Source organism: Diabrotica undecimpunctata, chromosome 9 (genome assembly GCF_040954645.1).
Source record: "Diabrotica undecimpunctata isolate CICGRU chromosome 9, icDiaUnde3, whole genome shotgun sequence".
NCBI lineage: Eukaryota > Metazoa > Arthropoda > Insecta > Coleoptera > Chrysomelidae > Diabrotica > Diabrotica undecimpunctata.
Window position 1 is genome coordinate 7,437,598 of NC_092811.1, and position 15,588 is coordinate 7,453,185.

Below are 15,588 nucleotides of genomic sequence, written 5' to 3' on the forward strand. Positions count from 1 at the left end.
GTTTTTATTATGGTACCTTTACATTAATTTAAATGGTCTGTGTGTTTTTTAACTTAACCAGTTTTTGTGGATAGCGTACTTTAAATACTTTATTTAATTTTTTTAATTTATTTCTTCAAGATGCTACCTAAACATCTAAATACAGATGAATTAACATACGAAATTCTTATTAGGAATGTCTTTCTCCCAAGTACAGTAGAGGAAAAATGAAAGATTCTTAGTGGACTTCTTTCTCAGGAAGCCAGTAACTGTAGTTTTTCTGATATTTGGGTCAATTTATCTTTCGATGTTGATTACCAGCAAGCTTTATCTTTCTATTCTGATCTGTTAGGTCTTATATCTGATTATTCAGGTACAAAATTGATAGCAGATTCAAAGCTTTTAGTTCTCGTTTAACTTATTATAGGTAGAATATCCCGTCTACAGCCAACTTCTGTAGATGAAGAAAAATTTAAAAAGCTATCCGCTTTGATTGGTGTAGATATTTTTTGGTAGAGAACCTTTAATTCCATTTCTTAAACAAATTGAAACTTTAAAGTTTTCTAGGAACTGCACCGATGAAGATTTATTCATCTCTGCAGGAGATTGATTTGAAGGTGCTGCTTTTACTTGTTGGCATAATAATTTCACAAAAAAATCTTTCAGTACATGGTCTGAATTAGTTGCTCCTTAAAGGAAACCTATTTACCATATAACTATGAAAGAAATTTGTGGCAACAAAAACGTTCCACAAAACAGTCTTTTAGACAACTGGTCTCTGCATATATTTCTTATACGTAATCTTTGATGCTCCGGTCTTCAAAATTAATTCCTGTATTTGAAAAAGTGGATGAAATCAATAATGGTCTTTTTCCTGACTATGTCAAGGCTCTTGCTGTCCAGGATGTGGAATCAGTTGCAGACCTTACAAAGTGTTGTAAAAGATTTGAATCTGCTCTTACTATTTTGTCTCGCAGCAAATTTTCTGTTGAGTCTCTTTCTTCGTCTGCTACATGTGGGAACTGCAACATAAAAGGCCATGCTTTTTAGCCACAATATATTGTAATGACAATTACATTTTACATAAAAATTTGAAGTTTTGATTTTCACTGTGGAAATCGTCCTCGAAAAAATATGATTAAATAATTTTGTTAAAAAACAGTGTATGTCAAAGAACTGACAAGACACACTGGTTGAACAACCTTCTTTTGATGCTGATGGGAACTTTCGATTTAAAAAGTATTTTAAATTTTTTTAACGAAAACGCCAATATTGATTGTCGTAAAAACATGTTATTTACTATTAAATACGTCCGAAATTAGATTAATGTACCCAAATAATTTATTTGTTTTACCAATTCACCTGTAAAATAAATCTTTCTAATTTGTGTGGAATTGAAATTTGTGTGAACTATATAACCAAAACCATGTGCCACCAAATGATTCATATGGTTATATAAATGATTGTTTTTGTGTAATGTTATAAAATAAATTACAATAATTAATAATTATTTTGATAGCCCTAATTAATACATAATATTTTCTGTTAGTTGATATAATTGACTTATGCAACTATAGAACAGGGCCGAAACTTTTAAAAATGATGAAAAATGAAAAAAAAATGGCAACAGATTACTAAAAACGGTTTATCAAGATTTCCGGGAATGTCCAACGAAAACAAGTTAAACAGCCAAATTGTGGAGAATAAAAATATTTAAACTTTTTAAACCAGTTTTTGGCTTTTTATTTTTGTCTTTGACAATTTTGACATACACCGCAAAATCAAAGAGATAGCTGGCATATACAAGAAGGGTATCGGAAATATCATGGATAAAAATAATAAGATAATAACGGAATGTACAGATAAAATAAACAGATGGGAAGAATACATAAAAGAGCTATTCGAAGACGACGAGAACATTGAGGTCATTGAACCAAGAGGAAGAAATGAACCACCAATCACCGTAGACGAAATTGAGAAAGCGTTAAAACGTATAAAAAATGAGAAGGCCTGGGACCAGATGAAATACCGACAGAAATCTTAAGAATATTAACAAAAACTCATATGGGCACACTAATAGAATTACTCAATGACATTTAATATACGGGAGAGATTCCGAAAGAATGGTTAATATCAATATTCATTCCAATACCCCAAAAATCAAACGCAATGAAGTGTGAAGAGCACAGGACAATTAGCTTGATAAACCAAATTCTAAAAGTGTTCTTACGAGTGATACACAAACGTACCTATAAAAAGCTAGATGATAGAATAACTGAAAACCAATTGGGATTCAGAAAAGGCTTTGGCACCAGAGAAGCATTATTTACTGCACAAACACTAATGGAACGATGTCAAGATGTCAATTGCGACTTATTCATATGTCTAGTCGACTTCTAAAAAGCTTTCGACAAAGAACAACACCAAAGAATGGCACAAAATACAGAATTAGATGACGAAGAAGTAAGAATCATTGCCAATCTATACCAATATAAGAAAGCCATAGTACGAATAGACCAACGAAAATCGAAAGAAATACCTATAAATCGTGGAGTAAGATAAAAATGTGTGCCCTTTACTTTTTAATATGTATTCAGAAGAATTGTTTAAAGAGGCATTAGAAGACGTAAATGAAGGCATCTTTATTGACGGAGCACTTTTGAATAATCTTAGATACGCAGATGACACAATACTCCTTGCGGACAGCAGAGAAGGAGTACAGATCTTGGTTGATCGCATTAACCAATACTGCGAAAGGTATGGAATGGCACTGAATACAAATAAAACAAAAATCATGGTGGTAAGCTAGAGCAAGATTGAGGAAGACAGTGTTTATGCTAAAGGAAAACTTTTAGGCAGGGTGCACAGATATGAGTACTTAGGTTGCGAACTAAAGAAGAATGGGATAGAAGTACGGAAATAAAAGGGCGTATTGAGATGCTACGTGTTCTCTATCCTGTTATATTTAGTTAAGGCCTGGACAATTGAAAAGGCGACAGAGAAAAGACTCATTAACTTTGAAATGTGGTGTTATCGAAGAATGTGGAAAATATCTTGGACACAACACATAACAAATGCGGAAACGCTACTAATAATGAAAAAAGATAAAGAAATACCCAACACTATAAAGAAAAAAAAATAGAGCTACCTTGGTCACATACTTGGAAGGCATAAGAGGACCGGGAAGAAGACGCATGTCCTGGTTAAAGAATCTGAGACAATGGAGTGGGCAAACGTCAATAGAACTTTTCAGAATGGCTGCAGAGAGAGTCAAATAGGCCATGATGATCGCCGATGTCCTTAGGGATGGGGCACATTAGGAAGAAAGATTTTTGTATTTCACAAAAAAATTTTTTTTTAAGAAATTTGTTGAAATCCCAAAAAGTACCAAGTTGTTACAATATATTTTGGCGCCCAACGTAAGGCCCTAGTTTGTTCTTTTTTTGTCGGTAAGACTATGTCTTTTTGTTTGTTTCTTTATTTTTTAAGTGTCATATCGTCGGCTTAGTGACACAAAAATGTAACTACATTTTTACCCGTTTTGAGATATCTACACCATTGAACTTACTTTAGTGAGTTCTATTGAGTGACACAAAACTGTATCTCTCCGACCACCTAAAACCCCAGTAAGGAGTTTTCGTAACTACATTTCTTAACAATCTTTTAGTGTCACAGAAATGTAAGTGCTGTTACATTTCTGTGATACTATGTTTTCGTACTATAAATAAGCTGATATTAAGTTACATTTTTGTGGCATTAATTTTATTGCACTGAATGGTGATTGCAGGTAGCAACTGTGAATTTGATAATTTGTTTATTATGTTTAGTAGGGTGGTCCGTTGTATTTTTAGTTCTGTTACAGTTGTGAAACACGTGAATAAGTTGATAATTTGTTTATTATATTTGGCAGGGTGGTCCGTTGCATTTTCCGTTCTGTTACAACTGTGAAGACGTAAATAAGTGAATCAGTTTTAAGTTAATTGTTGTAGAGATTATTATAATAATCGATATAATACTGTTTTATAATTTTATAATTACACAATAATGGATTCAAGAGGGAAGAAATTAGTTTTGTTAACTCTTAACAAATCGGTACGAGATGATAAAACACATAGTCATAATTTACCGCTCTCAACACAACAAGTGACATATTTATTCAGATAGTGCCTCCCATGTTTCTACCAGTGAACCTAATGTATCATATATCATCAGGATATAAACAATATGAGGATATATTTTTTTTGGTGACGATTAAGAATAAGTGACACATGTGGTGGCCAAAACCGCAACGTAAATGTATCTGCTATGTTGCTTTACGCTGTTCAGACATTAGAGATTCCAAAAATTGACCATTGCTTTTTGGAACCTGACCATTCGATGATAGAGTGTGACTCGGTCCATTATCATATTGAGAAAGCATAAAAAAATGTGGACATATTTGACCCCACTGTGTGGTACTCCACTGTAAGAAGGGCGTCAAAGAAATCAAAATACACTGTACACGAGAGTGGATAGGAAGAAATTTATGACTTCAAAGCTTTTGCCACAATTCTAATAAAAATCAAAAAAGTGGACATCTATGGTAGTAGTATAAATTGGCTAAAATTAACATGGCTGCAGTACAGAAAAGACGATAATAAACATTTTTTAAATAAAACAAGGAAACTGAAAATTTTCCATGCCAAACTTAATAACGGCATATGAAAGACAAGGGCCAATAAAAGAGGAAAAATATAAGGATTTATTCGGCATTATTCCTTCTATAAAGGCATTATTCCTTCTATAGTATCCTTCTATTCTATTCCTTCTATACTTCCTCCTAGTATCATCTCTTTTATAAGTCGTTGCTCACCAACAATAAGGTCAATTAATCAGATGTGCAAAGTGATTGACATAATTAAATTTATTGTTTGAAAATGTTTTCGAAGTTTATGTTTAATTAAAAAAAAATATTTTATGATTTTAAATAAAGTTATAAACGTCTCGATGGGAATAACCACAATATATTTATTAAAAAAAGAAACTTTATTGGCGTTTCGACTTCTAATTCAGAAATCGTTGTCTAATCATTTTATAAAGTTTCTTTTTTTAATAAATATATTGTGGTTATTCCCATCGAGACGTTTAAATAGTATTTAATGTCACAGGAAATTAGCTTTAGGACAATATAAAGTTATAAAATGAATTATGATTATTATTTTTGTTATTATTATTAGTAAATTGGGTAACCTTCATTTGTGAAATTAGATTATAATGCTACAGCAACAAAGAATTACAAGTAGGTACCATTTTATTTTAGAAAAGCTTACTCTTAATCCTACTACAAAGTCATTTGTATTTACATTTTAATTTATTGTACTTTTAATTATTATACCTGCCACTCAGTATGTTCATCTCTCGAAATTTATCGATATTACTCAAATACAAATGACTTTTTATTAGGATTAAGATTAAGCTTTTCTTAAATAAAATGGTACATACATAAGTCTCTATAATAATAGACTACTCAGTTAGGAACACAAAAATGTATCTCCGCTATTTTATCTAATTGTTGATAATTTGAAAACACAATTTATCCGTTGTTGCGTATGATTGTATTACCATCAAGAATACATTCCTGAGATTAATAATTCGGAACAAAAAAGTTGAGAATAAACTACAGATCCTTACAAAATGCAAATCATTTTTTTAAAAACCTTATATAAGCTCTCCTGAAAAGTAGTCATTTTTGAGATACATTTTTGTGTCACTAAGCCGACGATATGAGGCTATTCTAAATGCTATCCTATTTTTATTTTCTTCGGTATTTGCTATTATTTACACATTTAGTGATTTATTGTACCTATCTTGGATTTTTTCAGGGAGTCCTTTCATTTTCAGATTTTGCATCCGAATTTTTCAGTTGACCGCTTCTAAACTAATTAATACGTTCCATAAATTTGACACACTCTGTATTATAAAAACGGTTATTTTCGTTATTTCTATAAAACGAACTATATCTGACAAGAAACAAGTGTCAGTGTCAGGAAAGAGTTGAAAATATGATTTACCTGTGGTATTTTGAACAGCCGGAGCAGGTTAGCAACCTGTATAGAAGTGACGCTCGAAGCAGCTCCAACGACACCCGATATTACTTTTCTCACTTGCGTCTTGTTACAGTGATATTCCGCCCCGTCGATATTGCTGATAGAACCTGGAAATAAAATACAAATATTTACAAAACAAATCGATCTGCTGCTTTTCAAACAAGAAATCAGAGAAAACAAACTTTTAAGGATTCAAATTGTAATTTAAAAATTGAGAAAAATTTGTTATGCTTCGAGTTTATTTCGAGAGATGTTAAACATGTGTATGAAGCAAAAATTGCTCAATTAAAAAAATTTTAATTTTTATACTTTTAATAATATTATTCAATTTTGTAATTCTTCTAACCAATAAAAGAAATTTTATCAAAATTAAATATTCTAATGGACCAAACTCTGATTACTCAACATATATTTCTAATAATTAGAGAATATAATATTCACCTCGATATATACTGGGAGATTTTAATGCACATAATTTAGTATGGTTCTCCAAAAAAATGACAATAATGGAAAAAAAATATTATCCTAAATTATCTCCACTTAAATCTACTTAATAACGGCAGGAATACTCTATATAATGCAGCAACAGAAGAATTTTCAGCAAACCAAACTTGCAACTTAGTTTATCGTGGGACGCTTTAGCTGATCTATATGGAAGTGATCACTTTCCCATGTTAGTTAACAAATTGTTTTACCGTAAGCACAATACACGCATTACCAAATGGTCCTTAAATAAAGCCAACTGGACACTGTTCTCAACATTGATTTCTTCATCAGCTATGGATTTTAGAGAAATGTTATTTTAGAACAATATATTAACGAGAAAACATCCTTTTTATTGAAGCAGCAAACAAATCCATTGGAAAAAGAGCTTTTCATCCAAAATATTCACCTGTACCGTGGTGGAATGATGCGTGCAAACAGGTAATAAGAAAAACTAAGTCGGCTTTTATTAAATATAAACGATATAAAACTACTGACAATTATTTGTAATTTAAAAGAATAAGAGCTAAATGTAGATTTATTTTTAAAAAAAGCAAGCAAGGGTCATGGCGAAAGTTTGTTTCAGACATCAATAGATCTACTGCAATTGGTCAAATCTGGAACATGATTAGAAGTATATTTGGATGAAATTCATATCACTTTATAAAGCACTTAATAAAAGACAATCAGACATTTACGTCCAAATGCAATATATCTGAAATAATGGCAAATTAATAATGTACCGCTTCTAGTGATTTTGAAAGCTATTTAATAGCTATTCTTAAATAAGAAACGATTCGAAGAAAATAAAGGAATAACATTAATCAATGACAATTTACCAATAAAAAATCTTATAAGCTTTACTGAACTTATTGAAACTCTTAACTCCATTAGAAATGCAAGTCCAGGACCAGATAATATACATGTGCTTTTTATACAGAACCTACCACTAGCAGGCCAACAACTATTATTGCAACTTCTCAATTTTATATTTATTAATAAGGTTTTCCCATAAATATGGCACTGGTCAATCATAGTTCCAATATACAAACCAGGTAAACCTAAATTTGAAACAGAATCCTATAGACCAATCTCTCTCACGAATGCATTGCGTAAGTTGGTAAAAAAGGTCACTAAAAATCGACTAATGTGGTATATTGAACAAAAACATCTTATTATATCCGAACAAAGAGGATTTAGGAAAAATAGATCAACATTAACATAACATAATATCATTGGAATTATAAATTCACGAAGTATTTATATGCAATCAAGAATGTTTGGCCATATTCTTTGATGTGAAAAAGACTTTTGATACAGTATGGCGCTATGATGTTTTAACTGCACTCCACAATTGGAAGATTCGCGGTAGCATGTTTGCTTTTATATCAAATTTTCTACGGCAATGATATTTCCAAGTTCGAATCAATAACCATTTGTCCAAATCTAAATTACAGAAAAATGGAATTCCACAGGGCTCGAATCTAAGCGCAGCGCTATTTTTAATTGCTATTAACAATGTTGTGTTCTACTGCAATGGTACAATTAAAACTTTTCTGTACGCTAATTCTAGCAAGCAATAAAAACATATTATCTGCTAATAATCGTAGTGCTGCAGCTCTTACGCCGATAGAATCGTGGTCTAACAATATTGGGCTCCAGTTTTTCACCACAAAAACAAAAGCTATACATTTTTCACGAAAATGAAATCCACAAAAGTTTCCAAATCTATTTTTATACAATTTCATTTATTTATACAAGACTATCGTGTTAAGCTGGATTAAACATTATGAAATATGTATCACATAAGAGCTTTAATTAGATCAAAACTGGACTACTGATGTGTTGTGTATAACTCCGCAAACCAAGCATTGCTTATAACTTTGGATACCCTTCACAATTCACCAGTTAGACTTACTCTTGGAGTATATTGCACCAGTGCTGTCGACAGTCTACTTTGTAAAGCTAGAAAGCCTTAAACCTAAGAAGAAAATACTTAACTCTATCTTATGTCTCGAATATACAATCTAACCCACACAAGCCAGCTCTCCATGATGCTGTTTCTAAAAGGTTCCAGAAAGTTTATCAAAGAAATGAAGGTTCTGTACCTTTCTATGAACGAAATAATAGATACTACCTGTGAAATAAATTTATGTTTTCCTTGGGTTGTTCCCTCTCCGCTTAATAACCTTAAACTTACAGCATATAACAAAGATAATGAGATATTTATTTTTTTAAAACTCACTTTCTCCGTATTCTCACACAGTACAAAAATTAGCATCTTATATACACGGGCGCATCTAAGACCATAAATGGAGTATTGACAAGTATTTTACAGTAGTACTATTTGTCATAATTAAGTCCCTAACCTTTATTCTAGAAAAAAACTTCTTAAAGCTTTTATAATATCTGATTCACTTAGTTGTATGACATCAATTTCTCAGATTTATCCCTCTCATTCAACATAACTCAGACTAAGTTAATTTTATACCGTATATACCAAAACAATTTGACAGTAGAGTTCCTCTGGGTACCGTTACACGTTGGAATAGATGGTAACGAAAAGGCAGATAGTCTAGCTAGGTCCGCAGTAACCAGTACAGCTACATTTGTGGAAAATCTAACGGTGCATCTAAAAGCAAAATTGCATGGTATTTGGCAAAACCAATAGAATAGAAGTACCACTAAATTGATAGAAATATAATCTCATGTCCTTCCATTGAACTTCTGGCCTTCAAGATTAGAACACACTTCTATAACCCATGAATACTTGTTCAATAGAGAAAAAGAACCAGTGTGTTTTTTTTTGTGAATGTAAAGTGACAGTGAATCACATTTTAATTGGCTGTCCAATATACTCAGTTGAAAGACTATACCACATAGCTGACTTGATAGAATTTTTAAAATCCATAAACTTTTTAAATAAAATTCAACACATCAATATAGATATAGATTAAAGAAATTCTATTATACTATTCTTCAAAGTGATAAAATATCAAAATAGAAAATTTTACGTCTTTCATATACATAATAGATTTATCTAAGAATATTTTTATACATAGAATTCTTATAGGAAGAGAGTCGTCTTTGTTATTGATAAATAAAACTGTCGATTTTCCACGGTGCACAATTCAACTTGGATTTACATATTTACAAAGCTCTCCACGGGAGCACCGTATTGTTTGTAATCTATAAGATTCTCCACCCACACAGTTCTTTATCGAAATCAAACACAAATATTTACAAAGGACACCGATTGTTTTCTGAGCTATCGGAGAAAACTACACGGTGACGAATGAATACATACCAAGTAAGTGTTTTTATTTATCCATGTATGTGCAAGAAAATCAATATTGTTTGTGATTTTTATACATAAATTTCCAGTTAAAACACTCAATGCTTGGTCTTGCTTATTTATTTTTATTTTGATTTTGTGCATTTTGAATTATTAACATTTCATGTTTTTGTTAGATCTATAAATCGAGATTCAATTTATGTACCTACTGTACAGAGGCGTTAAATAAATTTAAAGCAAAGATAATACTGCTATTAGGTAATTTTAAGGGTATTACTTTAGAATCAAAAATTACAGTGATGCCATTGGTGTTTATGGTCAAGTACTAACTACAATAGGCAATGATTTTGATTAATTGACTTCTAATACAGCTTGGTAACGGCATAAGAATATAGAAGTCAACGAAAAACCACTATATTAACCTTTGTGTCTATACCCAGGTACCTGGGTACCCTTGGTAATTGTTTTATCTGAATCATTGACGATAGTATAAATATTTTTATTCGAGCTTCTAGTTATTCCTAAAATTATTTAGAACGAAGAGATTTATAATAAAAACCAAAGAAAAAAATGCATATAATATATTAAAATTACCTGTCAAAGTTTTTACACCATTACGTCCACACCCGTGGCACCCGGGTAACACTAATGTTTAGTAAATTATGAAGCTCTGTCTAGTTTTTTTTATAATAAAAGTGATATGGAAACGTAAATAAAAGTTACATTTTAAACATATTGTCCACACTTACTTATATTTACTGAGTGTTCGTTACATAGTGGACGATTACAAACATTACATGATTTTCGTGTCTTTCTTAGCCGCTTTTTCGCTAAAGACATACAAATGTAGCAGTTTCCAACAATTTTGAGGCGTCCAGTGGAATCTCGAAGTGGTAATGACTCTGCAGTATTACTTGAATCTGTAGGTAGAGGTTTTCCTAATAAACACTCAATTCCTGACCTTGATGAAAAATTTCGGTATACATTTGGTACTTTAGATCTAGCAGAAATTGCAGGCATCACTAGTTGTTTCCCTAAGTCTTGTAGAAAAATTCTACGCTTACTGGTTTCAGTAGAACTCTGTGAATTATTCTCTGTATAAATTATATAGGTTGCTAGGCAAGCTAGGTCTAGGATATTGTAAAAGAAGGCTACTGGCCAACGCAAAGTTCTGCGTTTAGTGGAATAATGAGAAACCATTTTGTCCATGTTGTCTACGCCTACTTTAGTTGTATTATAGAATTGAATTATTTCAGGTTTATTTTTTGGGCCACTTACATTATCGTTGTCATGCATTGTTGACAGCAAGATAACGCTTTTTTTCTTTTTTGGTACATATAAACAAATAGTAACACGATCTGCACTGAATCCGTGTAATGACGATTCAGGCTCACGCTCTGGCAGCATTTCTTTTGGAATATATGGTTTGTTTCTTTTCAAAGTACCAACTAATGATAAATTCTAAGACAACAGGAGACGGGCTAGTGGAAGAGTTGTGAAAAAATTATCCATTGTTATGTTTCGTCCAGAATTTTTGTATCGGTAACACAAATCTTTTACTACGCGTTCACCTTGATTAGTTTCACGTCCAGTCGAATTTTTTCCAGTATAAATTTGTCCAGTAAGTGGATACGAATTATTGGCGTCACAAACCCACCAAACCTTGATGCCATACTTGGCAGGTTTTGCTGGCATATATTGCGTGAAACGTGTCCTACCTCTAAAAGGAAATAACTGTTCATCCACAGTAAGAGAATCCGACGGCACATAGTTACGACGTAAATTATCATTGAGAAGATGGAATATATCTGTAACAGCTACAGCTTTATCATTTTGCAAACGTTCTGCACGTGTTTTGTCATTGTCAAACCGTAAGAATCTGCTGATGCTTCAAAAGCGATTTATGCCCATACTTGCTCGGTACAAAGGATGAGAGTCTGTTTTCCATAAATCTTTCGAGTGCTCTGAATTTAAATGCCGTACCCTGCTGTAATAAGAATACCTAAGTATGCATCAAATTCTTCTGTTGTGAGTGACTTCCAAACATTTCGAGGTTATTATACTTTTCACAAACCCTATTAGCTTTTCGATTGGTTTCGCGTATAATTATGTCACACATTACGTCACTGAAAACACATTTGAATGTATCTCTAATCGAAAGAGTTTTAGTAGAACGTACTGGGCCCGTTTTTTCACGCAAAAGGTTACGTTTCAGTGTTCGACTTGCAGTAAACGGTTTTCGTTGCCAAATCGTTTTATCTTTTGCAACCAGAACATCACTTTGGGAAGAACTTTCTTGGAAATCGTCAAAATCGTCATCACTACTATCGTCGCCGTCGGTATCGATTTCAATCTTATTATTGATATCAGTAAAAACGTCCTCTACGTCAGAAGCTTCATCTCCATCCGGTTTGCTTTGCGAAACATAGTCCTCATCTGATTCCTGATTTTCGATATTTTTGTCTACTTCCTCATCTATATCGTCTATAAATTGTTGCAAGTACTTCTGTTGCTTTTCATACGTCATTCTAAAATTGAATGATCTATGTATAAAACATTGTAAAAATAAACAGTAATAACTTACCTTCTAAATTCGCTAGCACTCACTTCTCTTCTTGCCATTATTACAAGTAATTACAACATAAAACACGCATATAGTCACAAAAATATTAACAACTTATAAGCACAGTTAAATAAACACTGATAGCAAACAAAGAAAAATCCCAATTGTCTGTTATTTTCGGAATGTACAAGCGAAGTTTACCGAAACAATGCCGGGTACCTGGGTAGCACGGGTATAGACTCCCGTATCAGGTACTTGGGTATTGACATAACGGTTAAAGATCCCTATGGATATCTTTAGTACAATCATAATGGCTGTACAACACAACACAAATTCGCTTACTGATCATGGACATCGGAGACCAAGATCCGGCAAGATAGGTGATTCCCATGACCACAGGGCCTCTCGGGTCGTCAATATGCAAAATCCCTGTGAAATTCCCAATAACACATCTATAAGAAAAATCCACACGAATTGTCTGAAGAGAATATCCACTTGGAACGTTAGGACTGTGGCTATTTCTATGAATCCTGGACATTCACTGAAGCGATGGAGAGAAAACCTGAAGCCTTCAAGATGTAGCTATACAGAAGAATTCTAATTATATCATGGACGGACAAAACCAGACTGTTTTACGAAGAATGGGGAAAGAAAGAGAAGTGATGTATACAATTAAAAGGAGAAAGTTAGAATATCTCGGACACATAAGGAGAAACGACATTAAATACAGATTACTGAAAATAATCCTTCATGGCAAAGTATTCGGAAAGCGAGAAATTGGAAGAAGAAGAATACAACCCAAATAATCTATTTAAAGCATCAGTTAATAAAATAATTATAGCCAAAATGATTGCCAATATTCGAAATGAATAGGCACCAAAAGAAGAAGAATACAGCTTGGGTTCAAATATAACAATAAAACTGTGTACAGAATAATTTACAAACACAAATTAATTAAAAAATAAATAAAATAAAAAGTAAATTAACGTAAACGGAGTAGACCAATATTTTTATGTGTATTTGGAAGACCAATCAAGCAGGAATCCCACAGGGCAGTGTTCTGGGATATATACGATATCTATTTATCAAAGTCTATTTATTTATTATATCTAGGGCTATATTTGGTTAGCAAATTTAAGTGGCAGGAACATATCAGAAAGAAAACTGACATACAAGAAACTAAAACTAAAATACAAGAAATTATATTGGTTATTAGGCAGAAGCTCACATCTTACAATCTAGAACAAGAGTTTATGTTTAGATCTTTTATACCGTAGAATGGGGATACATTGATCATTTTTAAATTTTAATGTTAAACAAAACTAAAAAATCAGTAATAATCGGGTTTCATTTATTAAGACACACAATAAATATTAACACTAAATGTTTGATACTTTTCAAGAAAAAAAATTTAAAGGACCTGATCAAAGATATACTGTAGATGGGGATATTTTGATCACACATGTAATTTTAGTTTAATATGAAAGTATCCCCAATGTTATTCACTTTGAAAACATATTTTGACAAATCTTATTTTATTATGACTTTTTAGGGTAAAAAAAATTATGAAACTTACAGAAAATAATGTAATTGATGATAATGAAATGAAACTGCACTTCAACAACTTAAAAACTACGAATTTTACAGAAAAATAAGGTATGTTAACGTGTTTCAAATTAAACTAAAATTCAACTACTTTAATATCTTTTTTAAAAATGCATTTGGTGCTTCCATCTAAACACTCTATAGATGCGGGATTTGGTAAAAATTCAACTATATCCTCCTTGCTAATTTGGGATATGTCGGCATCAATCATCTTAAATTCTGTCTTGCTGGGTTTTATGGTTTTATAGCCTATGACTATTACTTCCGGCTCTACCTCCAAAATTTTACAGACATAGATATAAGTTTTTTTTCCTCTCTGAGATAAGAATTTTGCTAAAATATATCTACCTGCTTGAACCTTATCTACTTCAGACTGCACTTCGTAGTTTTCTTCATTTTCTAACAAGTCTGATTCATTTTCGGACTCGGATTCATCTGACTGTGATATGTGGCTTTCTTTATCTGAACTATCTTCTGATTGCTGCTCAATTATTGCTGTTGACACACTAGCTCCGGTAGCTACATCTAGTTTCTTTTTTCTTGTTTTTGGTCTCTCTGGTCCTCCAAATCTTTGCTTCTTTAGAAGTGCAGTTAATGCATTTTCAACGGCGTCGGTGGGATCTAGTGGAGCGTCATCTGTTGGCAGTTTCTTATAAACTTCACCCGGGCAAAACGGATAAATACCAGTAGAACAAAAGGAGCTAATTAAGTTTCGCTTTACTGCTGACGTAATTTTATCCGTTTGTTGGGATGGACCACCTTTCGAAACTCGCGGAGTGACTTCGTCAAGAGTTTTTAATGTTTTCCTTAAAAGAGATGAAAACATATCTTTTGGAACTGTACTTAGTCGCAAATTTTATAATTTCCAATCCGTTAACGTCGTCCTCCAAGCCTGTTTCATTGGCCTGAAAAAGCCCACGCCCAGTGGTTGGCACAAATGGGTAGAATTTGGAACTAAGCATATGAAGTCAATTTCATGTTCAGCACACATCTTAAGAACTTCAACATCCATGTGTGACGACAAATTATCTAATATCAAAGCTTTTCTTCCTTCTAAACGTCGTGCATGGGGTAAAAAGCAAGTTGTGAACCAGTCTCTAAAAGTTACGCCATCTATCCATCCACTTTGAGTACGATTATACCTCGTCCCTTGGTTGCAGCATGGTTTATCGCAGCAAGGTAAACCACGCGGTCCATTTTCCTTCCACGTATCATACAGGTGAATGCTTTTATAAATGGCGTAGGGAGGGAGAAGAGTTTCGTCTGCAGCAGCACATACCATAATAGTGGTACAACTTTTGGAGTGATTCATCACTTTTTCGGGGTACTTAATGCCTCTTTTGTATATGCAACGTTTTTTCCCTGGATCATCTGACAAATTAGATTCGTCATAGTTGAAAATGTTGGAACTGGGCAAATCTTTAATTACTGGCTCCAAGTTATTATAAAACTCTTCTAGTGTAACTCTTGAAACAGCAGCTCTAGCACGTTTAATATTTGTTGCTAGTCGTTGCCCAAACGAATCCTTATGCCTATTAAGTAGGCTGTATGCCCAGTCAATACCAGGCAGATTATTT

The 15,588-nt window shown here is 32.7% G+C and overlaps 1 protein-coding gene across 1 annotated transcript in view; it reads right to left on the bottom strand.

Annotated features, from left to right (window-relative positions):
- Positions 1-15,588, bottom strand: part of mtt (mangetout) — a 750,264-nt gene that overhangs the window by 465,253 nt on the left and 269,423 nt on the right. Inside the window, exon 2 of the mRNA XM_072543415.1 lies at positions 6,030-6,172. Within this exon, the coding sequence (XP_072399516.1) occupies positions 6,030-6,172 (143 nt within the window). The remainder of the gene's footprint in view (positions 1-6,029; positions 6,173-15,588) is intronic.